At 40.1% G+C, this 27,938-nt stretch overlaps 3 protein-coding genes across 3 annotated transcripts; 1 reads left to right on the forward strand and 2 right to left on the reverse strand.

Moving 5' to 3' along the window:
• Nucleotides 1-2,389: 2,389 nt before the first annotated feature.
• Nucleotides 2,390-3,958, reverse strand: LOC134677360 (uncharacterized). The gene is made up of 2 exons (XM_063535794.1): nt 2,941-3,958; nt 2,390-2,551 (listed from the first exon to the last, which is right to left on the reverse strand). Exon 1 carries the CDS (start codon nt 3,800-3,802, stop codon nt 2,969-2,971), a length of 834 nt encoding a protein of 277 aa, XP_063391864.1. The 5' UTR covers nt 3,803-3,958; the 3' UTR covers nt 2,390-2,551; nt 2,941-2,968.
• Nucleotides 3,959-4,131: 173 nt separating this feature from the next.
• LOC134677647 (zinc finger protein 263-like) lies at nt 4,132-26,935 on the reverse strand. Its single transcript, XM_063536107.1, has 12 exons — nt 26,643-26,935; nt 25,929-26,036; nt 24,292-25,413; nt 23,157-23,242; nt 22,223-22,342; nt 20,449-20,556; nt 18,951-19,163; nt 18,091-18,156; nt 11,313-11,424; nt 9,962-10,066; nt 6,731-7,482; nt 4,132-4,235 (listed from the first exon to the last, which is right to left on the reverse strand). The coding sequence occupies exons 1-11, from the start codon at nt 26,811-26,813 to the stop codon at nt 7,336-7,338; spliced, it is 2,358 nt and encodes a 785-aa protein (XP_063392177.1). The 5' UTR covers nt 26,814-26,935; the 3' UTR covers nt 4,132-4,235; nt 6,731-7,335.
• On the forward strand, nt 13,912-14,944 carry LOC134677438 (uncharacterized protein K02A2.6-like). The gene is made up of 2 exons (XM_063535907.1): nt 13,912-14,775; nt 14,817-14,944. Exons 1-2 carry the CDS (start codon nt 13,912-13,914, stop codon nt 14,913-14,915), a joined length of 963 nt encoding a protein of 320 aa, XP_063391977.1. The 3' UTR covers nt 14,916-14,944.
• Nucleotides 26,936-27,938: the final 1,003 nt, after the last annotated feature.

The following is a 27,938-nucleotide window of genomic DNA, read 5'->3' on the forward strand; positions in this document are numbered from 1 at the left end:
TTGGGAAAAAAATTAAATCTACGCGACACCAGTAAATGAACACACTGTTCATTTACTGGTTTCAGAACATTTGATGAGCCAGTAATGGAACTATAAAAAATAAAGACTTAATCGCATAATACGCCGACAAAGTGTACATAAATAGAAGGTTCAACTCTTAATCTAACCAAATAACTAAACTTTGTACTGGTACAAATTAAATAAGCACTTCATATGTTGCTCCAAACGTACACTGTTCTTATCTGGGATCTAATATTTTCATACAAAACTTCAAATCCAGAAACACGTAAACTTCAAACGCCAGTCACATCCTAACTTGTCGAAAATAAATTTATTACGGGTTGTCATTGTATAGGAAATAGAGTTGTTAATAAGAAAAAAAATAAGACAAGTGGAAGAAATTGCTATATTTCTTATTTTAGACGAAAAACGTGATTTTGTTCATTCACTGGGGGGTGTTCATTCACTGGAGGGTTTACCCTACACTCAGTTAAGTAAACTCAGTAAGTTTCGTTCGCGTCGTGAATTGGGTCTTTTATTAATTAAGCATGTTTTTAAGTGTCTCAGATACTAAAATTACAGTTTTATGTGCCAAGCCAAAGTTTTTTAAAAATTGCGATTTTTCACATTGAATAGATTTGGACACCACTCATGTTTTTGAATGGGGATCAAAATTTTCTGTTTCCAAAATGAAATTTTCTTATGAAATTTCAACTTTTTTGAGGCTTTTCCACAGCTTCCACTTTTGTAAGTAATTTTTTGAAATGAAATGACAGATCGGTTGGAAAAATCGGGGCACTCAAACTGTCATTTTAGCATCAGTGACAGAAACAAGGTTTATTAAAGATTTGCCAGATTTTCTCATTATTTTCATTTTTGGAGCGAGATCCCTCAAATTCCTTCTTAGCTACAATATACCTTTTGTATTAGATCTATAATAATTTCTAAAGTTAAACCATAGGTTTAATGTTGAGTTACTAGCTTTCAAAATCTTCTTGTTTTATGACTATCTTTGTCTTAACATGTTAGAGCATTGATATTGATAAATCATTTTAAATTAGGTAAAAGCCATAGCCATCTTTTTATGGCTTAAAATCCATGTTTTTTTTTCAATGAATTAAAACATAGGGTAGACAGTATGACAGTGATTATTTCAATTCTCATTTAAAACCTGCAATTTTTGTAGGTACATATTGCAATTACTACTGTACAAAAACTATAAATAATATTTGTACATCTATTTCATATAAATCTAACAATTGCTACAATGAAAAAAAAAACCGCCAGAAAAAAATGTTTTCTTTCGCCAAATATAACATTTGTATGACATTTGATCATAATTACAAAAATATAATAATTCAGAATCCATATAATATAAAATCATACTTGATCTTCAAAATATAATTGATTATCACGCTCAGAATAGCTGTATAGTTCCTAATGTAAATAACATAAAATTAAATTGGTTTTTCACACTACTTTCCATTCCAATTTAAACATTGCATTATGTAAATCTCAATATGTTAGATCATAAATCAGACCTTGTGCCATACTACTGGAAAGTTAGATTTTCTATTCAAGTACCCATTTATCTGTATCTTTAGGTATTTAAATAAAAGTAAACAAAATCTACCACCAACCACAACCATTACACAATCAAATAATGTAGGTTAAAGTCAGGTCGTTCAGTGACTGATCCAAGCGGTTTTGTAATTGGTCGGTTAACCAATACATGTTATAACTACCCGAAAATGTACAAATTGTTTATTTTTATTAAAATACTTACATATACAGACTATAGGCCAGCCATTCAAAATCATTTGTTTTTGAGATAGCGCTATTCAGCTTAGGAAGGCAGAATACATAAATGAGGCTCATAGCAACCATCACAGTAAAATGTGATATGGTATGATATACATACTACATACATGTCTCAGGCGATCGGAACCGGTTTTTTGGAAAAACTTGGAAATAACCATATATTTTGAATTATTTAAATATTTATACTCTAAATATAGGACTCAGTTGCGTTTTTAGGTAACAACTTCGTATTATTTGATTGCCCAATTAGAAATGAAATAATTAACAAATAACGATACAATACCGGTTTCATTCTCATACAAAAATTACCACTATCCGATCCCTGGTCTCAGGCACTGGTCCCACCGCGAGCTAGTAAGCTATGAGCGATCGGCTATAAACACGAACAAAAGATAAGCACTCCCGTGTAAATAAAAGAGACACGGCGATATTTATAGCTCACCGCTGGGCGAGTAACTATAAATACCGCCGTGTCTCTTTTATTTACACGGGAGTGCTTATCTTTGTTCGTGTTTATAGCCGATAGCTCATAGCTTACTAGCTCGCGGTGGGACCAGTGCCTCAGGTATATAGTTTTTATGCAAAGAGACTGCAAAAAGCCCATGTACTCATAAAATCAGATGCATCAAGTTGAGAATGCACCGGACACTTGCATTAAAAAGCAAAATAATCCCTGCTTCTATTCTAATCTAGCCATACATTAATGAAATGAGAAATCTGGCAGTTCACACTAGTGTTACAGGCTTAGTTCTATTATAAAGAAATATAAGTAAAGAAATAGTGGTAACTCCACATATCACTTTTCTTACCAAAACGCGAGTTATTTCGAATATTTCGTAGTCCATATCTATTGTCAAGTAGCAGAATTTATCAGTACGCTAGTTGACTATAGATGTCGCGGCGAACGAAAACTCTAATGCAGCTAAATTATAACCAGATTTACTGGCAGTATATTTTCAACTCCCTCTGCTTATAACATTAGTTATAAATTGTTTTAGTAGTACATTTTTCGTCAGTAGCGGTAGTGATAGTTTCACTATTTATTTGATGTTACACGTCGATTACAAAATAACTTGCATTTTGATAAGAAAACTGATGGAGTGACCACTCTTTCTTTACTTATATTACTCTACAGTTCTATTAAAGTCTAGTACGAGACTGGAGGCACCTGCTGCATCATGTTAGCGTAGACACACTGCGTCTCTAAAGGCTTCATCGGAGGCATGGGCGGTGGCGCCATCATGTGCTGGACCTGAGGCATCTGTTGTTGTTGTTGTTGTTGCTGTTGCTGCTGAGGTTGCGGCTGTTGTTGTTGCTGCGGCAACTCCGGAGGCTTCTTATTCTTCTTCTCGCACTTCTTAAACTTTATACCGAGCTTATTCAACAATATTAACCTTAGACTCTCCTTACCGCCTCTGTAGTTCAACTCGTGTTTGGCCGCAGCTAGGATTTTACTAAGCGTCGGGACTTCTTTCCTCACCGAGTAGCTGTTCACTATGCCGCGGAGCGCGCACAGTTGGAAGTAGTCGAGCTGCACTTTGGTTTTTCTGACTCGCTTTTTCTTCGGGCCCGGAATTCGCGTTTGCGTGGCTTCGGCCCTCAACCCGTCCCTTTTAATACGCTTTATAGTACTTTCTGACAAGCCTGTGGCCGCGCAAGCTCGTTTCACGACATTTTCGACCGGAAACGAGTAGCCTCTGTTTTGTTTTTCGGTTTCAAAAAATTTTATAACCTTGAATATGATCTCTCTGGCTTGACCGTCAATCGCCTCTTTTTTCTTTTCTTTCTTCTCCGTTTTAGTTTTAACCTTGGACTTTCCGCTGGACAGCGATTGTACTTCTACGCTTATCGTCGCCGTCATCGGCTGCTGCATTTGTTGCTGCTCCTGCGGTGTTTGTAATTGAACCAGGGCATTTTGTAGGATTGTATGGTCCGGACGAACTGTGTTCAAAACATGCACTTCTTGCACTTGAACGTTCATCTTGATAGTTAGATAACTTGAAATATTCTTCAATTAGCTTGCTAATACTGCAGTCTTTGTAAAACAGGCGTCAATCAACTCATTTATGAACACAAACTCGACAAATAGTTACAAAAGGGCGACGCCATATTTACTAATTGACATAAATGCCACAGGCCACAGTACAGCAGTATCCATAGATAACAAATAATCTTAAGCAATTTGGAATAACTAAACGCAAACAGTGGTACTTTTTGGTCTTTTTCACAGCGCAATGGAGTGAGCGAAGGTCACCGAACAGTGTGGCTTCTACGTTGGGATAGTAATATAGTATTAAAATAAAACTCACATTTTAATAAATCGCTTTATTTTTATCCTGTAGTAAAATAACAAAGCACATACTGATTGAATTAATTTGTACCCACGTTGTATTAATCTATTGTAATGATTATTGCTTAAGGTGGTTCGCCTAGGTTACTCAAAACTTAACTCTCGCTAGATGGCACCACTTTTGCAAAATTTCAGATTTTATTTTTTTGTGAAATGGTCTTGGTATTTGTATACTTAAAAGTATGTTTCGCGCACTCTTTAAGTAAATATTGAACTATTAAAATAAACATTGAATACTTCATTGTGCAAAAACCACCTTTTTAATTCGACGGAGTGTTGCTGTCACGCTTTTTCCTACTATTACTCACACATGCAAACAGTGTTTCCGTGATCCTTGTAGTAGACAATTTCACACAACGTAAGTATGTTGCAATAGCGTAACGGTATGTTCGTGGAAATACGTGCAAGAGGATTGGGGTTCAAGACTGGTGCGAGTAGGTAATTTCTTTTTGTTTCTCCTTTGTGTTATCTTACCTTTAAACGAGCAATTATTAGATATATAATTATTTATTTATATATTTGGATGGTATCAGAAACGGCTCTAACGATTTCGATGAAATTTGCTATAAGGGGTTTGATCTCTTAGCTAGGTCTATGAGAAAACGCGCATTTTTGAGTTTTTATGTTTTGTAAGCTTTGGTCGGTCTCCCAGATATTCAATCTCCGCTTGGCAACTAATCCCAGAATTGGCATGCGCACTAGTTTTTACGAAATCGACTGCCCTGACCTTCCAACCCAGAGAGTAAACTTATTTGGATTAGTCCGGTTTCCTCACATTGTTTTCTTTCACCGAAAAATAGGTATCGGTGTATAAATAGGTAGGTATCAAATGCTATTTCGTACAAAAGTTCGAAAAATCATTGGTACAAGCCGGGGTTAGAACCCGCGACCTCCGAATTGCTTTCCGCTAGGCCAGCAGCGCTTCCCCCACATACTCAGTGTTATCAGGTTTTTTAAAAATCAAAAACCGGGCAAGTGCGAGTCGGACTCGCGCACGAAGGGTTCCGTACCATAATGCAAAAAAACAACAAAAAAAAGCAAAAAGAAAACGGTCACCCATCCAAGTACTGACCCCTCCCGACGTTGCTTAACTTTGGTCAAAAATCACGTTTGTTGTATGGGAGCCCCATTTAGATATTTATTTTATTCTGTTTTTAGTATTTGTTGTTATAGCGGCAACAGAAATACATCATCTGTGAAAATTTCAACTGTCTAAGCACGGTTCGTGAGATACAGCCTGGTGACAGACGGACGGACGGACGGACGGACGGACAGCGAAGTCTTAGTAATAGGGTCCCGTTTTACACTTTGGGTACGGAACCCTAAAAACGATTACTTATGAAAGCAGAAGAATATAAATGATCGTATTAGATTTATAATTGTTACATATTTGCCGTAACTTATTTTTAAAATGTGTTTTTCAATTAAAAGACACGTCAAGATTGTTTACCTTATTTCTAATGCTAAAAAAAACAAACTATAGTAATAATTGTGTTTTTCATTCATAGACAAAATCCATTATTTTTAACCACAGGAAATTTTATACACTTCTTTTTAGGGTTCCGTACCCAAAGGGTAAAACGGGACCCTATTACTAAGACTTCGCTGTCCGTCCGTCCGTCCGTCCGTCTGTCACCAGGCTGTATCTCACGAACCGTAATAGCTAGACAATTGAAATTTTCACAGATGATGTATTTCTGTTGCCGCTATAACAATTAACAAATACTAAAAACAGAATAAAATAAAGATTTGAATGGGGCTCCCATACAACAAACGTGATTTTTGACCAAAGTTAAGCAACGTCGGGAGTGGTCAGTACTTGGATGGGTGACCGTTTTTTTTTGCTTTTTTTTGTTTTTTTTTTGCATTATGGCACGGAACCCTTCGTGCGCGAGTCCGACTCGCACTTGCCCGGTTTTTATTGCAGTGAGGAAGTCCTGATTGTAAAAATCAGAGAGATTAGGAAGAGTATAATTTCTAATTATCTTTGTAAAAATAAAAGAATACGTGTAGCCCATACTTAATAATCTATTTATGATAATAAGAAAAATTAAATAAAAATAAAAAAACAATACCAAATTTAGGTGTAACAAAAATACAAAAAGTTATGTTCCAGCATACAATGACTGGGGATCGAACCGGGAATCTTCCGTTTGCAAGCAAAAAAGCGACTGTTTGCATAACACGCCATGATAGTTCTTAGCTAAGCTGACGAACTTCTCGCTTAGGTCAATTAACTACCTGTCAAATATCAGTGTCAACAAAATTGCACTAAACATGACGGCACTCCAAATTCGAGCCGTGGTCAGCCCGGCAACGTCGGAAATGGTATGGCAACGTCGCAAATGTATCTGTACACGACATTTGTGACACATACATACGTAAAATTGATGAAAAGTTAACTATGATTTTTGCATGATTTCTGTATGAAACATTGTTTTCCTGTTAATTTCGCGCAAACGAATATTCGAAAGAAGATAAATGCGGAAATATTTGTGTACTAATAGTGTGTAGTTACTTAATGAGCTTTGATTGAATTTTGTATGAAAAGCGAACCACCTTAATACTGATAAATGAATAAGATATGTCCTTTTAGAGCATTTAATAACTGGAGTCGCCTTTAAGAGCTTACCCGTCTGCCGAATACCTTGCACAATTGTGCAAACTTTTGTATGGCCTGACGTTTATATGACATAAATAATTAGACGTACATTTAACGTGCCCCTCCCCCGCAAAAATTGGCAGACTGTTTCGTACAGAAAATGACAGACAAGGCGTCTCCAGTTACTAAATGATCTAAGGATATGTCATAAATATACTAAAATCAGACACGGCCATCCTGACTTTGTCATGTCTTTGTTCGTTTAGCATTAGAAACAAGGAAAAACAATCGTGATGTGTCTTTTAATTGAAAAACACATTTTAAAAATAAGTTACGGCAAATATGTAACAATTATGAATCTAATACGATCATTTATATTCTTCTGCTTTCATAAGTAATAGTTACTGATTTTTAAATTAAATACTATTAAAAAAATAAAATAAAAAAATTCAATTAATAGACATGTCAAGATCGCTTACCTTATTTCAAGTTCTTTCTAATGCTAAAAAAAACGAACTATAGATACAGATATACCTGTCCTAGTAAGACTAATATTAATATCTCAAGTCCGCGTTTTCTTCTTTTTATGCACTAGCTTGTTGTGAGTGTAGAGGGCGGCGGAGTGCGCGAAGGTGGCGGGGCAGTGCGCGCACTTGAGCGGCCGCTCGCCCGTGTGCGTGCGGATGTGGTTCGTCAGGATCACCATCGTCTGTAAACAACAACCATAGACTAGGAATCCTCTAGACCGAGTTTAGAGCAATTATTCCATGCAACCGATGATGCCAAAAATGCGGGACGAGGTGAGCGAAGTCCCGTCAAAACCAAACAAAACCAAAATATTACTTTGCTTATCCGCGAAAAGATAACGTGCTAGTCAATCAGTGCTAACCCGTTATACTTACTTGCGTATAACGCAACGTAGCACGTTATCTATTCCCGGATTAGCAAAGTAATATTTTGGTTTTGTTTGATTAACACATTCACTGCCCCCGACGCACATGTGCGTCCACCGGCATACAAATTTGTTCCTAGGCCACGCCCCCTGGCAGTGAATGCGTTAATATGGAATTGTTCTGTGCTATCCACTATAATATAGTTTGTCAAAGGACCGTCTCATTTCAATCATAGACAAAGAGAATTATACTATCTTTGACTTACACTAGTACTAGCACCCAAAAGAAAAGGATGAGTATAGTTTTCCTGGTTCTTACTGAAATACTGACTGCCAAATTGATTTGACCAAATTAACTGAAAGCAGGGGCAGGGGACTGGAGCGTTCGGGCATTCTCCGTTCGGCTCATTGCTCCTAGCAAATTAGCCCCCATTCGCACGACAGCTTTTTCAACGCGCGTTAAAAAACCGGGCAAGTGCGAGTCGGACTCGCGCACGAAGGGTTCCGTACCATAATGCAAAAAAAAACGAAAAAAAAAGGCAAAAAAGAACGGTCATCCATCCAAGTACTGACCACTCCCGACGTTGCTTAACTTTGGTCAAAAATCACGTTTGTTGTATGGGAGCCCCATTTAAATCTTTATTTTATTCTGTTTTTAGTATTTGTTGTTATAGCGGCAACAGAAATACATCATCTGTGAAAATTTCAACTGTCTAGCTATCACGGTTCGTGAGATACAGCCTGGTGACAGACGGACGGACGGACGGACGGACAGCGAAGTCTTAGTAATAGGGTCCCGTTTTACCCTTTGGATACGGAACCCTAAAAAGCGCTTGAATCTATCCGCACTCTAAATTCGAATTAACGATCAAGGCTTGAAGTCGAAAATCCAGCAACGCTTGATATAAAGCGCCACCGCTGTTGTGTGAATACATACATGGCTATCCACTTGTGTCATTCAAACGCTTTTTTAACGCGCGTTGAAAAAGCTGCCGTGCGAATGGGGGCTTAGGGTTGGCACTACTTGACGGCCCTTTGGTGCACGCAAAGACCAGAGATAAGATAATTACTTGAATTTTGACAACCCTAATTTACCGAAACAGATAGTGGCATATATTAGAAAGGGACAGCATGATTCGACCCTGAACCGCTGTCAAACTCCGGTTTCGTAGGAAGTGTCCTGTCTGTACGGTAGTACTATTATTTCTTCTGTGGTTAAAGTCGGGTCGTTCAGTGACAGATCCAGACGGTTTTGTATTTGGTTGATTAACCAATAAATGTTATTACTAGCCGAAAATGTACAAATTATTTGTTGACTTCTATTTATACCGGGTGTGGCCTGTAACACGAGCAAAGAATTAAAACATAGATTGTACTCCTCAAACGGGTGACACTTTTGTTCAACAACTTTTAAAAATTACGAAGTATTAGACTCCCTATTTTTCATACAAAATAAATATTATCTTCAATGGACGCCATCGCCACGCCGTATCATTGTGATTGATGTTGCTTGTCACGCCTTAAACATAACAAAATTTGCAATACATTGCGTCTTAGAATAAACTTTAAAGTGTATTAAAAATCAAACCACAAGTTATTTTTAAAATTCGCTGAACAAATGTTGGTCAGTATTAGGAGTAGGGTTTAATTTTTTGCTCATGTTACAGGCCACACCCGGTATACCTAAATCACAGTATAATAAAGAGTACTAACGTACAGTATGGACACTCCCTGCCTCCCGTTGAAAGTGCCGCCCACCCGCTCTCGGTTACCTCACAGTTACCGGCCGGCAAGGACGCGACGACGCGGTGCGCAGAGCGGAGGCCACGTAAAATATTCAAATATTAAACAAATATTTACAAAACCTATCAGATCACACTGAAAACAACACAATATCTACATATATATGAACATGTATATGAACAAAAAATCATGTTTTCAAGTTACGTAATATTTTGGTGGACTGATTTCCTAACAAAAATTTTGTTACTTCGTTTATACTGATTCAAAATAGGAAACTATTGTATAAATCGAGCTTAGATACCCACCTTACAGCATAATACGAATCTTATTTATTCATAAAAAAAAAAAAATCGTGCAATGAGTTTTGAGTCCCTGAGGTCATCGAACTTGACAACAAAATGGCGAGAACCCTCGCACGTCTTATCTCACTCACACAAGCATGGTACGCGTTCACCTACACGAGCTTAGCTGTGCGCGTAGGAACGCGTTTGTTTCATACATTTGATACATTTTGTCCGGGATGTGCCTAAATACAGAGTATAAGTATACTAACCGTAAACGCGCGGCCGCAGTGGTCGCATATCTTATCACGGGGTAGTGTAGTTTTATCGTGGACGCGTTTTATGTGAAGTCTCTTTGACCCAATGTTTTTAAATATCTGAAGAAAAAATAAAATATAGTATATAAAAAAAAACCGGGCAAGTGCGAGTCGGACTCGCGCACGAAGGGTTCCGTACCATAATGCAAAAAAAAAACGGTCACCCATCCAAGTACTGACCACTCCCGACGTTGCTTAACTTTGGTCTAAAATCACGTTTGTTGTATGGGAGCCCCATATAAATCTTTATTTTATTCTGTTTTTAGTATTTGTTGTTATAGCGGCAACAGAAATACATCATCTGTGAAAATTTCAACTGTCTAGCTATCACGGTTCGTGAGATACAGCCTGGTGACAGACGGACGGACGGACGGACAGCGAAGTCTTAGTAATAGGGTCCCGTTTTACCCTTTGGGTACGGAACCCTAAAAAATGAATTCTATTCACCTATAAACAGAATTCATTATAGTATAAGGTACCAGTTTCAATAACTGGCCACCTTATACTAAAATGAATTCTATTTCTATGACGACCGGTCTGGCCTAGTGGGTAGTGACCCTGCCTGCGAAGCCGATGGTCCTGGGTTCGAATCCCAGTAAGGGCATTTATTTGTGTGATGAACACTGATATTTGTTCCTGAGTCATGGGTGTTATCTATGTATATAAGTATGTATATATCTATATAAGTATGTATATCGTCGCCTAGCACCCATAGTACAAGCTTTGCTTAGTTTGGGGCTAGGTTGATCTGTGTAAGAAGTCCCCAATATTTATTATTTATTTATTTATAGGTGAATAGAATTCATTTTTGGTTTGGGGTGGCCAGTTATTACTGGTGAATTACCCTAATACCAGGCGTGACTCACTCCGCGATTTCATCGCTTTGCTACAGGTAGCTAAAAGTACATCCGTTCGACCCCAATTTTGGGGTTTGCCATAAGCCGCGCGTGGCGCTGTCGCCACCTAGCGGCCATATCTGTGCTGATCGTGACAGACGCGTTTTGTTAGAGAGTGAGTCTTCTGTATCTATAGTTCGTTTTTTTTTAGTCTTAGAAATAAGGTAAACAATCTTGATGCGTCCTTTAATTGAAAAACACATTTTAAAAATACGTTACGGCAAATATGCAACAATTATGAATCTAATACGATCATTTATATTCTTCTGCTTTCATAAGTAATAGTTTTTGATTTTTCAAAAGCGTTTTTCAATTAAAAGACATGTCAAAATCGCTTACCTTCTTGCAAGTACTTTCTAATGCTAAAAAAAACGAACTATAGTACTATTATTTATTGTGCTAATACATACTTTATCGCACTCGTCGCACTTATGCCGGTCGTTGTGAAGGTGTTTCCACTCGACGTGTTCTTTCAGCTTCGACTCCGTGAAGAAGCGCGCGTCGCACTCGCTACACACGAATCTACAAACAAAACGGCATATTTTTAGGGTTCCGCACCTCAAAAGGAAAAAACGGAACAGGTATAGTCGTTCGATTTGTAGCTGGCCACGAACCAGGGGTGCGAAACTCCCGACTTCGGCCAAACTCGGCTCCGTTCGGCTCAGCATTGCTCCGAGCAATTATTAGGGTTGCCACCACTTGACTTCCTTTCGCGTGCACGACCACAGATAAGATAATCACTTGAATTTTGACAACCCTAAATAGCCGAAAGGAATAGTGCGATATACTAGAAAGGGACATCATGATTCGACCCTGAATCACTGTGAAACTTCGTTTTTGTAGGAAGTTTCCTTTCTGTGCGGTAGTACTATTATTTATTCTGTGCCCTAACGGCTAATGCTTTGTCCATTGTATGCCCGAAAAGGGTAAAACTGTTGATACTCATTAAAAAATGTACTATAATATAATTATAGTAATATAATTGTAGGAAGCGGTGGTGGCCGAGTGGATAAGACGCCCGACTTTCAATCCGGAGGTCGCGGGTTCAAATCCTGGTTCGTACCAATGAGTTTTTCGAAACTTATGTACGAAATATCATTTGATATTTACCACTAGCTTTTCGGTGAAGGAAAACATCGTAAGGAAACCTGCATACATCTGCGAAGAAATTCAAAAGGTGTATGTGAAGTCCCCAATCCGCATTGGGCTAGCGTGGGGACTATAGCCCAAGCCCTCTCGCGCATGAGAGGAGGCCTGTGCCCAGCAGTGGGACGTATATAGGCTGAATGGTGATGGTGATAATTATAGTACACAATAATATAGTTATAGTTCTTGTACCTACACAGTTTACACAATAAATATTTCTGATTGTTAAGTGCGTAAAAAATGGTTCGGTCACAGAACAAATAATAGTACTACCGTACAGAAAGGACAAATCCTACAAAACCGAAGTTTGACAGCGATTCAGGGACGAATCATGCTGTCCCGTTCTAATGTATCGCACTATCCATTCCGGCTATTTAAAGTTGTAATTATCTTATCTGTGGTCGTACACGCAGAGGGACGTCAAGTATGCCAACCCTAATAATTGCTCGGAGCGATGCTGTGACGAACGGAGGCGTCACCCCACTGACTCGACGAGGAATAGCCTCAACAAATTCTACTAACTTTTTATCATTTTGCAATGTATTGAATAAGGGTAGGGTTAGATTTATGCGCCTACCTACAACAGAAAAATAAATCAGTCTCGAATATACTTGCGTGCTGTGTTATTTAGCTCCCATTCCCAGTACATCACATTGGCTGACGAGGATGTCGAAAACACTACCTTTTAACATTAAGGAGTTTAATTTACGCTCGGGAAAGTGGAATACGTATATAAGTCAGTTAACGGCATGGTTTGATATAACAAACGTAAAACCGGACACTCGGGTGCAGTACCTCATCGCGGTGGTCGGAACGGAAACTTTAGACTTAATAATAGATTTGTGTTATCCAGCGGAGCCGGATACAGTGAGTTTCGACGATATAGTGTCAAAAGTTCGTGAACATTTATCACCTAAGCGATCCGAGTTGGCAGAGCGTATGACATTCCGGGCATGTAAGCAAACGGCCGACCAGTCCATTAATGAATACCTGTGGCCCATTTTATAAAGCTACAAGTTACAATTTACAAGCGGAAGTCTCTTTCTAACCCTATGTGTTAGAACGAGACTTCCGCTTGTAAATTGTAACTTGTAGCTTTATAAAATAGGCCACTGGCTCAACTTAAGCAGCTCGCTAAGAAATGCAATTTTACCGGTTCTACGTGCTTAGAAGAGAACCTGCGTGATCAGCTGGCATATGGATTGAGAAGTGATGCGATACGTTTCAAGCTGTTAACTGAGGACGAATTAACATACAGCCGCGCAGTGGAAATAGCGACGTCGTTGGAGGCGGCGGATCGAGACTCGAAGGCCAGCGGACCCAGCAGCGGCGCTGGGAGCGGGACATCGGCGCCGATGTCGACGCGAGAAGAGGACGTGCACGCGGTGCGCGTCGGCGGCGGCGGCGGCGCGCGCGCGCCCCCGCGCCGCAGGCAGTCGGCGGCGGCGCCGCGCGCGCGCTGTCCCCGGTGCTTGGGCACGCATCATCCGAGGAGCTGCTCATTCATGAACACGGAGTGCTATGTGTGTGGAAAGAAGGGACATATAGCTAAAGCGTGTAAAAACCGGAAACATAATAGGGTCAACGCGTGCATGGAGTCTACGGACACGAGCGACGACGTCGGGTCGGAGGACGGCGACGACGAGTACGACGTGCCGTTGTACTCTATAGACGACGATACCGGCGGTGACGAACCATGGTGGCGCACAGTGACGGTGAACGGAGTTAAGGTGCGCATGCAGCTGGACTGTGGTGCAGCGATAAGCGCTGTGTCCAGCAATTTATTTAATCAGCTGTTTAAAAATGTTAATTTGTTGCCTCCTAAGACAAATTTAAAAATGTACGCGGGACAAAAAGGGCATTATGTTGTGTGAAGTTATGTATGGTGATAAAAAGAAATCAGATTTAAAGTTAGTCGTAGTAGACTCAGACGACAGCCCGCCCATTATCGGACGTCGGTGGATGACAGCGTTAGGTATAAAATGCAGTCCTGAAACTCCCGAGTCGATATATAATATGAATAACGGTCGTGAGGGCGTAGGGACACAGTTGGCTCGAGAATTCCCGCAGGTGTTCGCGCAGGGAACTGGGAAGTTCACAGGTAAGCCCATACAACTAAGAGTGGCCAGCGACGCGCGGCCCGTGTTCTGCAAGCCGCGGCCCGTGCCGCACGCGCTGCGCGCCGCTGTGGAGGCTGAGCTGGAGCGCCTGCAGGCGGACGGGGTCATTTCGCCGGTGGAGACTAGCGAGTGGGGGACGCCTGTCGTGCCCGTCATCAAAAAGTCAGGTGAGGTGAGACTGTGCGGGGATTTTAAAATAACACTAAACCCGGTATTAGAGGATGACAAATACCCAATACCGCGCATCGATGAAATATTCTCTAATTTGCAAGGAGGACAACTTTTCAGCAAAATAGATTTGAGCCACGCTTATCAGCAATTACCGCTTACAGAAGAATCAAAACAGCTGTGCGTAATTGTGACGCATAAGGGTAGCTTTTGTTACAATAGATTACCATTTGGTATTAAGTGTGCCATGAGTAAATTTCAGCGCGTCCTGGATAGCCTATTCAAGAATATGAACCTTATTGCGGTGTATTGCGATGATATTTTAGTCACGGGTGTTAACGACGATGACCATTATAAACGCTTGATATCGGTATTCAAAATATTGTCCGAGGCAGGATTAAGAATTGCACAAAATAAATGCATTTTTTTCCAAAAATCGGTGTCTTATCTAGGTTACGTTATCGATGCAAAGGGCTTGAGCACACAGACGAGCAAAATAGATGCCGTTCAGGCAGCCCCAGTACCGGACACCGTATCGCGTTTAAAGGCATTCTTAGGTTTGGTAAATTATTATGCTAAATTCATACCTAATATAAGTACCGTTTTACACCCGCTTTACGAGTTATTAAAAAAACATAACAAGTTTATTTGGTCTAGGGAATGCAATGAAGCATTCATGAAAGTGAAACAAATGTTAGCCGCAAAACCGATGTTAATGCATTATAAACCGGATGCACCCCTATGGCTTTATTGTGACGCATCCCCTTATGGGGTGGGGGCAGCACTGGTACAGAAGGGCGAGGGGGGTGATCTGCCAGTGGCGCACGCGTCGCGAGCTCTCACACCGCCCGAACGAAATTACGCACAAATATGTCGTGAAGGGCTGGCAATCATTTTTGGCGTTCAAAAATTTCATCATTACCTTTTTGGTAGACGCTTTACCTTAGTTACGGATTGTAAACCGTTGGCGCATATTTTTAGCCAGCATAAAAGTATCCCACAAATGGTAGCGGGGCGCTTGCAGCGCTGGGCGGTAATTTTAAGCGGGTACGACTATGAGATAGCTTGTGTTAAATCGGAGCAAAACTGTTTAGCTGATAATTTGTCACGCCTGCCGTTAGAAATCATAAAAGACGAACAAAAAAATAAGGAATCGTGCGAATTTTTGAATTTTATAGATGACGGTATATCGATAAACCACCGCGATATCGCAAAAGCGACACGCCAAGATCCGGTTTTGCATAAAGTATTTAACTTATTAGGCCAAGGCTGGGAGTACTGTGGAGACGAAAACTTAAAACCATTTTGGCGCGTCCGCAATGCGTTAAGTCGTGAGCAGAATTGTATAATGTTTGAATACAGGGTGGTGGTACCTACGACTCTGCGCGCACGTGTGCTGCGCGAGTTACACGCAGCGCACGGCGGCGCGGTGCGCACGAAGGCGCTGGCGCGTGCCTATGTGTGGTGGCCCGGGCTGGGCGCGGACGTGGAGCGGGTGACCGCCGAGTGCGCAGCGTGCGCAGCGGAGCGCCCGGCGCCGGCACGGGCGGCCACGCATCCGTGGGAGTGGCCGCAAGAGAGGTGGTATCGAGTACATGTGGACTTCCTAACGCCCACAGCTGGTACGTATTATTTTGTTCTGATTGATGCCTACTCCAAATGGATTGAGGCAAGCAAAATAAGAGGCACGCGCGCCGACGAGACCATTGCCTTATTACGCGAAATATTTGCTCGCTTCGGAAATCCTTACGAGTTGGTATCTGATAACGGACCACCGTTCACGAGTGGTCAATTCGAATCATACCTAAGGAAAGAGGGCATCAAGCACATCCGCATTTCCCCGTATAAGCCAAGCAGCAATGGAGCTGCCGAAAACACAGTCGGGTTAATTAAAAAATGCCTAAAAAAAGCGGAACGGGAGAATGCGAACGTGCATGAAGCATTGCAAACATACCTATTAACTCATCGTATAACTCCGCATTCTACAACAGGTAAGTCGCCAGCGGAACTATTATTAATGCGCACCATACGCAGTCGCTTTGATTTGCTGCGGCCAGACCCGAGAGAAGAAGTGAGGGAAGCTCAACGAAAGCAGATAGGTATGGATGCATCGCCGACTCGCGAATTTAAGGTGGGAGAAAAAGTTATGTATCGAGTTTATCAGCAAAACAAGCAATTCTGGGCAACGGGTTCAGTCATCGAACGCCTGGGCCCCTTGACATACCGCGTAGAAGGGGCCGACGGACGTAGTCACAAAAGGCATATCGATCAGTTGCTTAGCGATCGGAGCATTATCACGGAGGGCGTGAAAGGTAAGAAAATGTTAACATGTTCTGACTCACAAGAATTGAATCGGGCTACCACGCTAGCTCATGCAATTCCGGCCACCACTGAGTCACTAAACCGCACAGGCAACGACAATAGCACGACTTCGGAATTAAATATACCTATTCAAAGACCGAAACGCATTCGTCGTCCACCGATAAGATACGGGTTTGAATAGATTCATAGTAAAAAAAAATACAATGTTAGTATAATGGCAAGCTAAACGATTATGATCCTTATCGAATTGTGTTAAAGGCGCCTTAGACTAAGTCATAATATTGGTGTAAGTTAGACGGTTATTATTCCCATGTTTAGTTATGTAATGAAGATTGTTTTTAAATAAGTAATGCTAATTTAGTTCTTGTTGCCATATTATGTAAACTTATTATCGCTTGTAATCGCCGACTGAGTAACACTAAGGTAACTTTTATTACATTACCTATAATAAATAATAAAAGCCGTATTGTTTCGGAAAAGTAGTTTAGCGTGTAAAACAGATGCTGTATTTAGTTAGAATATAATAATAATAGCATATAAGTAAAATTAGCCCAGTGTGTGTATGGTACTAGTACTAGTAATTAACTAATCATGTTACGAGTAGCAACGGATGCTGGATTGGCATACATACATATTGACACTTAGATTAGGTACCTATTGTCAAGTAGTACAGTTAAGTTAATTCTTTTGTAAGGGGGGAAGGATGCAATGTATTGAATAAGGGTAGGGTTAGATTTATGCGCCTACCTACAACAGAAAAATAAATCAGTCTCGAATATACTTGCGTGCTGTGTTATTTAGCTCCCATTCCCAGTACATCACACATTTTCATTGGTATGTTTGCTGCTCGTCTTCAGGTGGATCTTGAGGCTCAGCTTGGTGCTAAAGTGCGCGTCGCACGGCCTGCAGTAGGCCCCCCCGTCGGCCCCGTGCGCGGTCCGCAAGTGAGCCAGGAAGTTGGCACTCACCCGGTACACTTTTTTGTTCTATCCGATTTATTTAAATTGAAATTGTGTCAAAATATACGCTAGCTATGTTCGAATTTAAGCTGTTGTGACACATACTAACATTGAATAATTTTACGGTTTAGACTCACGTGTTACAACACACAACAACAACACTCACCCACGGTTTTACGGTTTACGGTTTAGACTCACTTGTTACAACAAAATAAAAAAATATTCAATGCTAGCTATGTTTTTCTAACAATTATCTGGTGTTTTACTTCGTGCATGGTAAAGATAACGATAATTTATTTGACAAACACGAGTACAGTAATATAGAGATGGTGTGGTGTGAAATAGATTATTTTAAATACAGGAGGCATCCGTATTGCTCGGGGTAATGCTGAGCCGAACGGACCCGAGAATGCCCGAAAGGAGTGTCGCCGTCGCCCCACTGGCGAGGAATAGTGTCAACAAACTCTACTAACTTTTTATCGTTCTCATTGGTATGTTTGCTGCTCGTCTTCAGGTGGATTTTGAGGCTCCGCTTGGTGCTAAAGTGCGCGATTCACGGCCTGCAGTAGGCCCCGTGCGCGGTCCGCAAGTGAGCCAGGAAGCTGGCACTCACCCGGTACACATTTTTGTTCTATCCGATTTATTTAAATTGAAATTGTGTCAAAATATACGCTATGTCTTTCTAACAATTATCTGGTGTTTTACTTCGTGCATGGTAAAGAAAAAGATAATTTATTTGACAAACACGGGTAAAGTAAAAGTAATATAGAGATTGTGTGAAATAAATTATTTTTCACCACACCAGCTCGGAAAGGCTTACTTTGCACTTCAAAAACGGATAGCAAATTTGCATTTTATTCACATGTGAGGCAAAGTAATCAAATGCAAATATTGAGTTGTTTTCTTATGTTTGCTGGTAGAATTGACTTTTAAATGATGATTTTGGATGATAAATATTTAATAACATTCATTTGGATTTGATTTGGTATGATTTTGTTTGATATTTTAATTTAATATTTGCTTCGGGTTGGTGTGGTGAAAAATTTTGTGTTTCACTCGGGAGCAAATTTTGTTTAACCCTCGTGCTTTGAAACCCTCGCAACGCTCAAGATTCCATGTTTCGAACCACTCGCTACGCTCGTGGTTCAATTTTGGAATCTTTCGCTTGCTCGGGTATCAATATTAGCACGAGCGGTTAAACAACAACTTTGCCCCCTTGTAAAACAAATAACTATTAAATGCAGGAGACATCCGTATTGCTCGGAGTAATGCCGAGCCGAACGGACCCGAGAATGCTCGAAAGGAGGGAATAGTGGCAACAAACTCTACTAACTTTTTATCGTTCTCATTGGTATGTTTGCTGCTCGTCTTCAGGTGGATTCTGAGGCTCCCCTTGGTGCTAAAGTGCGCGTCGCACGGCCTGCAGTAGGCCCCGCCGTCGGCCCCGTGCGCTGTCTTCAAGTGAGCTAGGAAGCTGGCACTCGCCCGGTACACTTTGGAGCATTTGGGGCAGGTATGCGTGCGGTTTGAGGGTTTGTGATATTTCCTGTGAGAAAATAGTAGTTTATACAATCGATTCATGGCCTAATTAATTCATAATACTTTATTTGCAAAAAAAGGAGTTACAAAAGTTGGTACATTATATTTGTATGAAAGTCCATCCTCTCAGCCGTCCTTGCACAGCATGCAAATCTTACAAACTAGCCTAAATCTAAATTATTTTATTAAATAACAAGGTAAGAGACACAATATTAAGGTAAGAGATTGAAACTATATCGTGTTACATATCAAATGAAAGAGCTCATTTTGAGAATTTCATATTTTTTTTTAATAATTTTAAAATACACAGGTTAAAAGTAGAGCTTCCGATATACGTGTTACACCCTGACACGGGTACCTGTGTTCTTAACCGTCGGGCTTAAGAACCCGAACTACCCGAACCCGCCCGGATTCGGAAACGTTTACACGGGTACCCGTGTACACGGATACACGAAATAACGGATCTTAATATTTACCCGCCGGTTTGACCCTTCACTCTCGTGTAGCGGAGCTATATTCGTGCTATGAAGACATACGATTGAATATGTGGGAGGTTAGGAAGATTCGATTACCTACTTTGCAGTTTTACTGGATTAATTGGTGATGTCAATAATAGATAGGTAAGTACACTATGTTTCAATAATCATAAAATTTAAATTAACTATATCTTAGTAACCGTTGACTTCATTGGGTACATATTTCAATTTCTTAAATTGATGTAGTTTTTTGATAATTAAAGTAAACGTAAATGTTTATCTAATACAAAAGTAGAAAGTTTTATGCTTACTGAAAGTACCACGAACGGAATATGCTATATTTTCCTTTAGCAAAATCGCATTTTGCTCACAGTTTTTAAGTAGCAAAGTACCCTTATTCAAGCTGCTGAGGTGAAAAATAAATTAAATTGGTACAATACATAACAATTACATTGAACATCCGATAAAATAACGTGTACCTATAGAACGGGTCAGGCAACCGTGTACGTGTACTTCGGAAACGGGTACCGAACACGTGTACACGAAACCCGGACCGCGAGCCCTAGTTAGAAGTTGTTTAAGAAACTAGACGAAAAATTTTCCATTCCCCTCCCCCCCCCCCTCCCGTTTACCTCCGAAATTACTGGGTCCAACATATTGGAAAAAAAATCACAAAATAGTTATTTATCTATAGATGACATGAAATATGCAGTCAAGCGTGAGTCGGACTTAATGTACGATTGTACGGAAGCCTTGGAACGCGAGTCCGACTCGCACTTGGCCGGTTTTTTATCTACTTACTCATAAGGTACTTACTTGACGTGGTCTTTGAGGCCCATTTTGGTGACGAATTCTTTCCCACAATGCTCGCAGCTCACTTTGCCCTCGTGCTTCTGACGATGACGGCGCAAATTTCGGAGCGAACTGACAAACATACATACATATATATAATAGGGTATTTGACTTTATTTAAATAAATTATTTTACACCACGCATGAAATAAAGTACCAGAAGATTAATAGAGAAACGTAGACAGCAGTAATTTTTAGACACAATTTCTATTTTAAAACCCGTATAGTTAGAACTATAAAGAGTAGGTATTTTGATTGTGACGTCACATGCTAGTGTTTCATATAAATTCCATAGTCGCAAATCCGTTTTGACAGTTCCAAAAAAGACTAGTAGTATACCCCATTGTTACCTATATCAAAGAGAATAGATAGTAGATGGTAACTGTTCCTCCTAAGGCCTTACAAATGAAAAATTGTCGTGAATAAAAAATAATAAGATTTTAAAGTAGGGTGCCATTGTAGTGTATAAAAAATATAATTTAAAGTTGAGTGGCATTGTAGTGAATAAAAAATATTAAGGTTTTAAATGTTTAAATAGTTAATGGGAAAAATGCCTCGGATAAGATCCGCAGTGGAACATCGGACTATTGAAGTACAAAGGTCCTCTTGTTATCCACCAACACACCACACACAGTCCGACAGTGATCCACCTGCTGCGTTAAGTACCAGCGGGTCTGTGGATGATAGCTACGTTCGGTATCCGTGAGTGCACTAGACTTTTATCCTGGGTTTTGGCCAAAACCCCGCGTCTCGTCCGTCTCGCGACCGTAGATTAAGGATTGCCATAGTGTCACCCCATAGCCGCCGACGGCTTATAGAAACAAATTGTATTTTGAGTAGCGCCCGCCCTAAAGCGGAGTGCCTTGTAATTAGTTAGCGGGGTATATTAAAAAAGAGGACCCTTGTACTCCAATAGTCCAATGTTTTACTGCGGATCTCATCCGAGGCATTATTCCCATTAATTATTTAAACATTTAAAACCTTATTATTTTTTATACATGACAATGCCACGCTACTACTTTAAATTCTTATTATTTTTTATTCACTACAAAATCCAAAATCTGCTACTGAAATAATATGAACCTGTTGTATAATAGGAAATAGACTTGATTTTTCGTTGTTTGAAAATTGAACGAAACAATGCAAAGGCGACTCTGTTCCAATTGAATATGATTTAAATTTCAACGAACTAAAGAAGTACTATAGGAGGACCTTAGGCCACAGAATAAATAATAGTACTAGGTACAGAAGACTCACTCTCTAACAAAATGCGTCTGTTACGATCAGGAGAGATATGGCCGCTAGGTGACGACAGCGCCACGCACGGCATATGGTTAGCCACCAAAATTGGTGTGGAACGGATGTACTTGTAGCTTGTAGCTACCTGTTGCAAAGCGATGAAATCGCGGAGTGAGCCACGCCTGCTTGGGCCTTAGCCCCCATTCGCACGACAGCTTTTTCGACGCGCGTTAAAAAAGCGTTCGAACGGCACAAATGGATACATGTGTAGGTATTTATTCACACGATGGCGGTGGCGCTTTTTATTAAGCGTTGTTAGATTTTCGATTTTAGCCTTGATTTTTGCTTTTTAATTTTAGCCTTGGTCGTTAAATCGAATTTAGAGTGCAGTACAGATTCAAGAGCTTTTTTAACGCGCGTTGAAAAAGCTCTCGTGTGGAATGGGGGCTTAGGAGGAGATAGTAAACATTTTTTTCTCTTTCTTTTTTTTTAATACTTACTTTGAGGTATGTCCACATTCCTCGCACTTGTGTTTAGGTGAAGTTTCGTGCATCTTGCCGTAGTGCGCCTCTGCTGCATTTTGCGAGTTGTAGCGCGCCCCGCACGCGCCACAGTCGACCCTGTCGTATAGTGTAGAGCCACCTTAATAGACGCAGTGTGACGCTGCCTTAACAAAACAGGCACCTTCTGGGCGAGCTCGTAGGCCACGTCTACGCCTCGGCTAGTCTGCGGCCATGAGTAAGCCCATTCATAATAAAAAAAAATCGTCTATGACAGCCATAGATGGTGTGATCCTAATAGACGTGCTATACGCAACCGTGACGGACAGAACATGAATATTTAAATTAACGCCGTCTACTCTACTGTAGCCCAAAGGTATGGGGCAATCTTTTCGAGCGATGGCGCCACCACCTTTGGCCTACTGTCCAGTAGATGGCGTTAATTTCAATACTTAACAAATTAACACATATCAGTGAAAGAATAAGGATCAAAGTCAAATGGCGTCCTAACGGTATTAATATTCTGTCGAAAGATGGCTGTAATTGTACTGTGGCTACATAATGTACCACGAACAGTAACTCTCTATCTCTCTATTATGGCTCCTCTACACGATGGGCCAGCGCCGGCCACTCCAAGGGACGCAGCCATACGGTAGAATGAGATCGCAATATCACTTGCTCCCTCTAACGCATAAATGCGTCCCTTGGAGTGGCCGGCGCTGGCCCATCGTGTAGAGGAGCCATTATATAATATACCAATTACAGTCACTGAACGACCTGATTTTAACCTACATTATTTGATCGTGCAATGTTTTAATCTACCCTCAACTGGCATAAGGAGCCATTTGAGGGTAGATTTTGTTTACTCTTTTTAAATACCTAAAGATACTATAGAAAAGTAAAAACATAAAGTAAATATAGCTACTTCTCTCACCTCCTATAGTGCCGTTTCACGTGTGCCTCTAAAAGTGCCACGGGGGTGAACACCTTACATATCGCACACGGGACACTCCCGCTTGTCTGGAAACAGTTTTATTCATTAACGTATACAGGTATGGACTGGCCTTACGGGCACTAAAAATGGTACTAGTTTAGCGGTGTGACTCACGGATTCCAGTCAATCGTGCAGTCTAACGCAACCAGTTGCGACCAATAGCGCGCGTGATGCGAACTCGTCAACCAATCGCGCGCGTGATGCGAACTCATCAACCAATCGCGTTGTACCGGTGTCACACCGCTGTGCTGGCCCCTGTCATGCCTCATTATTATTGTCCGTAAGGCCAGTCCCTAGATATATATGTCAATGGTTTTATTTTATACCATGAGGAATATAAGTAAAAAAACCGGGCAAGTGCGAGTCGGACTCGCGCACGAAGGGTTCCGTACCATAATGCAAAAAAAAAACAAAAAAAAGCAAAAAAAAACGGTCACCCATCCAAGTACTGACCCCTCCCGACGTTGCTTAACTTTGGTCAAAAATCACGTTTGTTGTATGGGAGCCCCATTTAAATCTTTATTTTATTCTGTTTTTAGTATTTGTTGTTATAGCGGCAACAGAAATACATCATCTGTGAAAATTTCAACTGTCTAGCTATCACGGTTCGTGAGATACAGCCTGGTGACAGACGGACGGACGGACGGACGGACAGCGAAGTCTTAGTAATAGGGTCCCGTTTTACCCTTTGGGTACGGAACCCTAAAAAGGGTGGTTACGGTGGCGGTGGTGAAAAAAAAGAAATATTAGTAATGTTATAACCCAAAATTGATCAGGAAAGAAAATTAAACGAATAAAAATGATTGTATCGTTCCAAAACATTGTTATTTAACAGTACAGCGAATGAATGATTTAAATAAGTTAAAGTGACGTCACAAAGTTTGTGACTCCCCTCATCCCTGTCACATTTTCTTGGCCCCCTCCCCCCTGTCACATTTTCTTGACCCCCTCCTCCCACCCTAAACGTGTGATATAATATATAATTAATGGCTGAGCCCTAATGTGCTTGTTTAAAAAGTCATTTGAAGATTTATAAATGTTAAAAGTTTAACTTAAAAATAATCATTCAACTGACCTCAGTATGTTTCCTCTCTATATGTCCTTCCAAATGCGGCTGAAGGGAAAACCCATGGATACAACTCTCACATTTGTACGGCAATTTCAAATACCTCTCTTTCGCCGCGTCTTTTCTCCTTTCCTCCCACATTTCCTCCTCATTTAAGTCCACTAATTTAATCTTTCCTTGATACTTCTTTCGAAAGTAGGGTGTATTAGGATCTGTAGCTTTTTTTGTAATCTCTTGTAATGGGACACTCTCCTGAGCCCTATGTGAGAAGTGTGAAATGTTAGGATCTGTATTGTTCACTGTAATCCCTTGTAATGGGACACTCTCCTGAGCACTATGTGAGAAGTGTGAAATGTTAGGATCTGTATTGTTCACTGTAATCCCTTGTAATGGGACACTCTCCTGAGCACTATGTGAGAAGTGTGAAATGTTAGGATCAGTATTGTTTTCTGTAATCCCCTGTAATGGGACATTAATGACATTATTCTCCGGATTCATATGTGAGAAGTGTGAAATGTTAGGATCAGTATTGCTTTCTGTCATCCCCTGTAATGGGACATTATTCTCCGGAGCCCTATGTAAAAGGAATGGAGTATTAGGATCTTTATGTCTCGCTGTACTCACCCATAATGGGTCATCGGTCACCAGATCCCTTGAGAGGAATGAAATATCAGGATCTTTAAGTCTCTCTTGAATCACCGGTGGGACAATCTCCAGAGATTGTGGATCCACATGTGGGAAATATGAAATATTGGGATGTTGAATCATCGGTATTGGGATAATGCTGGGATCCTGGATCCTGGTTGGATGTGAGAAGAATGAAATATTGGGACCTTTGGGCGGTAATGGGACAATAACCGGACCCATATTTGAGAAGAATGGAGAATTAGGATCTCTATGTTTTTCACTAATCGTCCATAATGGGATATCATTTTCCGGATTCCGATTTAAGAAGAATGGTGTTATAGGACCTCTAACTTTTTCTTCAGAGTATCCTTGTTCAATTTCAACTTCATTTTTTATTTTGATGACTTCTTTTTCAAGGGGCTTTGAGTTCTGAGTATGGAATATTTCTATATCAGCTTGTGTGAGTTTAGAAAGTTTCGTGTTGTTCCGATTTAAGTTTTTAACCTGTAAAATACATTGGTATAAATGGTAAAATACAAGAAAAATGTTTGGTAGTATATTCGGATAAGGAAGAGTCGAGGAATGTTTTACATACATACATTTATACTGTAGTAATTATTTTTAGTATTAAGCACTGTACCAAAAAATTTGAATATAGTCGTCAATCGCTCTCGCAGACTTCCAAGATACAGGCTCAGCCTAGTTTGGAGTCTGATAGATATATTCTGCACATGTATACTACTCTTTTATAATAATAAATTATTTGTATTTAATACTATTAGGAGCAGTGACATTATGGGCACTACAAATGGTACTAGTACAGTGGTGCCACTCACAAATTCAAGCCAATCGTGCAGCGTAACGCAACTAGTTGCGACCAATCGCGCGCGAGATGTGAACTCATCAACCAATGGTGTTGTTGCGGTGGCACACTGCTGTACTGGCCCCATTCTCATATATGTGAAGGATTGGGAGTTAACCTCCCACCCCCTTTTTATAATTCAAAAAGTAAATATTACCTGTTTCTTAAGATTTGAGAGACTATCTTCCACCTGTCTCTTGAACTGGTAAATATCCCTGAGTGTGCCATGACATGCATAGCAGACAAAATTTGCTAGGTACTCTAACTGAAATGGTAAAACATTGTAAATATACACTTGCAAACAAAGAAACGGAATAGTTTCATATTTGGTTTCTTTGCTCAATAGCCGAGTCCTCACCAAGCCAGTATACGCGCATAGTATACGAGCACAAAACAGCCAGTGCAGCCGTGACTCGGCCGAGGCCGCGCGCGCGATGCTTGTCTACACTGGCCAAAATTGCCTTGCGCATATGCTCGCTCTGTGTCGACCCGGCCAATCACTTTTTTTAATTTTCATGCAGAAAATATCCTTAAGAAAATAGTATCAAAAAAAAAACTTGATAACATTGGCAGTTTTTTTTAAATACTACAATCTTGGTTGGTTACTGAAAAAAAAAATGTTTTGTAGAATAGGCAAAAGTGAAGTGATTCCGTTTCTTTGTTAACAAGTGTTATCCTAAAAAGTTAAAGCAGTTTTATATTCTTTGTATAAATTTACTTAACTTTATAAACTTAGCTTCCTTTAGTGTACAGCAGTCATAAAGTATTTAAACAAAAATAACGATAACGTACCAGAATCTTTTGTAGAACAATGTCATAAATTTACTAATAACAAAAATAAGTTACATAAGTTAACACCCGTTATATTTACCTTAACCTCCAGGATATATTCAAAAAATTCTACGTGTTTACAATTTGTTAATTTCACAAGCGGAACATTTATTGCCAAACAACAAATGCAGGTATTTAGTACTGTTGTCGATCTCGAGGAATTTGGCCCTCCGCTGAACCCTGGCGTATTTAAATGGGTTATATTATCCATTTATACAATATTAAAGTTTGTCTCAAAACATCAACAAGTAAAAGGGTAGGAAATGAAATCAACAAACACAATGTCAATAATGACATGACAATTGACATGAAGTCATATAACACGTGGTAATTTTTCACAAAGTCAAAACTTTTTCCTCCCATCTATGTTCCCTTGGCTTGTAAAAAACATGCGTAAAAAGAAACGCTTCTTATAAAACGTTTTGTTTCTGCATTGTTGTATCCGATCCAAGGGGCCAACGTTTTCTGTTCTCTTTCACGACGCAGCAACTAGTATCATTTCTCTCTCCTCGCTCTTTTAAAATGCCGTTTGTCAAAAAAGGACAACCATACTGTTGACAAGGTGGACTTCAAATCAAGTGTTGCCTTTCTTGATGCGCCCAGGCTGTGTATGTGTGCGTAAAAGCGTATATGTGTGCTCTTTTAGGGATGTGAAAAGTCGATTTTAATCATGTTATATATCGATAAACGCTACACAGCGGAACGAAATAGCGATTAATTGAAGCTTCAATATTTTCGTTAAACATAAACATAATTGAAATGCTAATGGATAATGAATATATTATAATATAATAATATAATTCAATTATTGCGGAACACCTATTTTAGGAGGTATAGATGGACAAGCAAATCTTGTCAGTAGAAAAAAGCGCGAAATTCAAATTTTCTATGAGATGAGACACTATCCCTTCGCGCCTACAACTTTCAAATTTGCCGCCTTTTTCTACTGACAAGATCTGCTTGACCAAGTATATGTATGTATTTTAATTAAATATCTGAACTTTCCCTTGGTTCCCTGCTGGGGCGTGACTATAAAATTGTGATCTGATAACCACAATAAAGAATAAAAGCGTTTTTGGTCATTTTAGGTATCGTTAAGCCTTTGAAGTAATTATGTCTATGATCCGATCGTCTACCGCGAAAATCGAAATTTAAAGTGGTAACGGTAACACACTATCGCACCGTACCGCGACCTTGGTGCGTCGCACCCAGAAGTGAGAGAGAGAAAGAGATATCTGTTTCTGTGTTACGGCCTAGAGTGACAGAGAAAGATGCCCGCAATAGGGTTACATAGATGGCGCCATCATAGCTCCCCCTTTTTCTATGAGATTTGGCT

This window comes from Cydia fagiglandana, chromosome 26 (assembly GCF_963556715.1).
Source record: "Cydia fagiglandana chromosome 26, ilCydFagi1.1, whole genome shotgun sequence".
Taxonomy (NCBI): Eukaryota; Metazoa; Arthropoda; class Insecta; order Lepidoptera; family Tortricidae; genus Cydia; species Cydia fagiglandana.

Bases quoted from the DNA above. Each gene is read 5' to 3' on its own strand.
- LOC134677360 (XM_063535794.1), bottom strand. From the start codon at position 3,802: ATGAACGTTCAAGTGCAAGAAGTGCATGTTTTGAACACAGTTCGTCCG.
- LOC134677438 (XM_063535907.1), top strand. From the start codon at position 13,912: ATGTTGTGTGAAGTTATGTATGGTGATAAAAAGAAATCAGATTTAAAG. The intron at 14,776-14,816 runs GTGTCTTATCTA...AAAGGGCTTGAG, and splicing joins GCATTTTTTTCCAAAAATCG to CACACAGACGAGCAAAATAG.
- LOC134677647 (XM_063536107.1), bottom strand. From the start codon at position 26,813: ATGGATAATATAACCCATTTAAATACGCCAGGGTTCAGCGGAGGGCCA. The intron at 22,343-23,156 runs GTGAGAGAAGTA...ACTATACGACAG, and splicing joins GTGAAACGGCACTATAGGAG to GGTCGACTGTGGCGCGTGCG. The intron at 19,164-20,448 runs GTAAGTACCTTA...ATTTTCTCACAG, and splicing joins GGCCTCAAAGACCACGTCAA to GAAATATCACAAACCCTCAA.